This window comes from Portunus trituberculatus, chromosome 24, assembly GCF_017591435.1.
Source record: "Portunus trituberculatus isolate SZX2019 chromosome 24, ASM1759143v1, whole genome shotgun sequence".
NCBI classification, from domain to species: domain Eukaryota; kingdom Metazoa; phylum Arthropoda; class Malacostraca; order Decapoda; family Portunidae; genus Portunus; species Portunus trituberculatus.
The window spans coordinates 1,932,144-1,934,643 of record NC_059278.1 but is presented as its reverse complement, the minus strand read 5'-3'; the positions used below and the strand labels follow the sequence as shown (position 1 = coordinate 1,934,643).

At 47.6% G+C, this 2,500-nt stretch overlaps 1 protein-coding gene across 1 annotated transcript in view; it reads left to right on the top strand.

Moving 5' to 3' along the window:
* Positions 1 to 2,500, top strand: part of LOC123508110 (microtubule-associated protein futsch-like) — a 243,258-nt gene that overhangs the window by 36,016 nt on the left and 204,742 nt on the right. The window contains exons 5-6 of the mRNA XM_045261592.1: positions 1,343 to 1,413; positions 1,792 to 1,990. Coding sequence (XP_045117527.1) covers positions 1,343 to 1,413; positions 1,792 to 1,990 — 270 coding nt within the window. The remainder of the gene's footprint in view (positions 1 to 1,342; positions 1,414 to 1,791; positions 1,991 to 2,500) is intronic.

The window sequence follows — 2,500 nt, the reverse complement described above, 5'->3', positions numbered from 1 at the left end:
GAACAGTTTAAGGCTATTTTGCTAATTTAATTTAATTGTTGCTATTGATATGTGCTGTGTGTGTATGTGTGTGATTCACCTCGGTCGCTTGCTGGTCACCCAGCCAGTCTTCCCCATTACGGAGCGAGCTCAAACCTCATAGACCGATCTTCGGGTAGGACTGAGACCACATAACACACTCCATACACCGGGAAAGCGAGGCCACAACCCCTTGAGTTACATTCCCTACCTATTTACTGCTAGGTGAACAGGGGCCACACTTGCCCATTTGCCTCGCCGCTTACCAGGATTCGAACCTGGCCCTCTCAATTGTGAGTTGAGCGTGCTAACCACTACACTACGCGGAGTGTGTGTGTGTGGGTGGCGGGGTGCACACATAAAAGAGAGTAAATTGAAAGGAGACGTGAAGGATTAAAACATGATATATTATAGAGAGAGAGAGGGTGTCTCTCTCTCTCTCTCTCTCTCTCTCTCTCTCTCTCTCTCTCTCTCTCTCTCTCTCTCTCTCTCTCTCTCTCTCTCTCTCTCTCTCTCTCTCTCTCTCTCTCTCTCTCTCTCTCTCTCTCTCTCCCCCACCTCCCCCTTAGGAAGCCTGGCCAAGTAATAAGTGTAACCTGGCCTCGCCGCACCGCAGACTTTCACATCCTTTCTTTTATTTATACTCTTCTCTTCCTCCTCGTCCTCCTCCTGCCTATCCCCTTTCATTTACCCTCTCCTGTCTCTCTCCCACTCCCTCTCTCTTTCCCTCTCCCTTTTCACTGGCCCTCTCCCCTCTTCCCATTTTTTTTGGTCCCTGTCCTGGCCCCTCATGTAAAGGCAGCTCTCTTGCTCCTCCATCTTTATCTAGGTCTCTTTCCCTTCCTTTCCCTTACCTATGAACTGTGCTTCGTGTCTGCCGCTGAATTGAACACTGAGACGTAGGAATGTGGAGCAACGAACGGGGCATGGAGAGAGCGTTGTAGTGTGAGGGAGGAAGGAGGAGGAAGAGGAGTAGGAGGTGGAGAGGAAAGGAAAGGAAGAGAGAGGGAAAGAGAGAGAGAGAGTTAGGGTAGCCAAGGGTGGAATGCGTCTGGGGATCATAAATGCGGAGTGTGTGATATATTATGACGCGGGTAATGGCGCAGAAGCTTTTGTGGGGAAAGATCTCAGGAAAATATAATACAATTTGGTTGGAGAGGGAAAAGTGTTTTGGGAGAGGGAAATGTTGACTCAGTTTCCCCATGTGTGACGTCACCTGTGTGTGTGTGTGTGTGTGTGTGTGTGTGTGTGTGTGTGTGTGTGTGTGTGTGTGTGTGTGTGTGTGTGTGTTGATTCTACATGGTTCTGTTTGTTTGCTTCACAGAGGGTGTGGGTGAGAGAGGCCGCGGCGAGGCGTCCCCCGACCTGGCGCCCCTCAAGAGGCTCCCGGACCAGGTAAGAAAGACTCACCTGTTCTCACCTGTACTGTTTTCCCTTCCATTCTACTACTCTCACTTTCCTTCTATAAATTTAGATCACACTCATATGCTAAAATAGAAAAGGCCAGTCTTACTTAACATCATTTGTGTTGAGTCTTCGTAAATATCACAGCGACGCAGGTAACTTGTTAAGGCTTTCCCTGGCCTTCTCCTCGCCCGTAAAAATATTTATAAACTCAAGGAGAGTCATGTAATATTCAGATTTATGCATAAATAATTGAATGCCGCTGGTCTCTACGTTTATTACTGCAACATTAATGCAACGTACGTGTAGACCAACTCGCTAATGCTTCTATGTGTGTGTGTGTGCGTGCGTGCATGTGTGTCTGTGCAGGCGGAGGGGAGGATGTGCGTGGACTCGGCGGACTCGCCCCTGAGCGGCAGCGACGGGAGAGGAGGGCGGCGGCACGCGGGCAGCTCGGACAAGGACAAATCTCATAAGAGGAAGTCCAACCTGAACCGGAGCACCACCAGCGAGGTCCTGCCGCCCACCTCTGACCCTCTCCCCGCGGCGCAACACAACGACAGCAACGGTGAGTACTGAATTCTGTGCTGTACTTCTCTCTTCACTCCTCTGACTCCTTGTGACTCATTGGTGTGCTGTACTCTCTCTTCATTCCTCTGACTCCTTGTGACTCATTCTATTTAACCCCTTCAGCACCATGACGCGTTTCCATATTCATTTTTCCTACTATTTGATGATTTTTTACAGGTTCAGAAACTTATGTTCGGGATTAGAATAGTGCAGACTCTGGTCATTAATCTTCTGACCTCCATAGACCCTTCCTAATGTAAATAAAATGGTCTAATCGTACACAGGTCTCTAGGTAAAAATGTGTCCCAGAACTGAAGGGCTTAAACAACCCAAGAAAAGGAAAAGAATTGCTAACCTGTCCAATTTGAAGCAAGAAATCATGTCAATTTATAAAGAACATCCACGCATTTTTTTTTTTTCATCTTGTATCCACATTCTTACGTTGAACTGGTCATTTATCCCTTTTCCTATCAGTGAAGAAAGAAAAGGAAAAGAAATACATATCCTG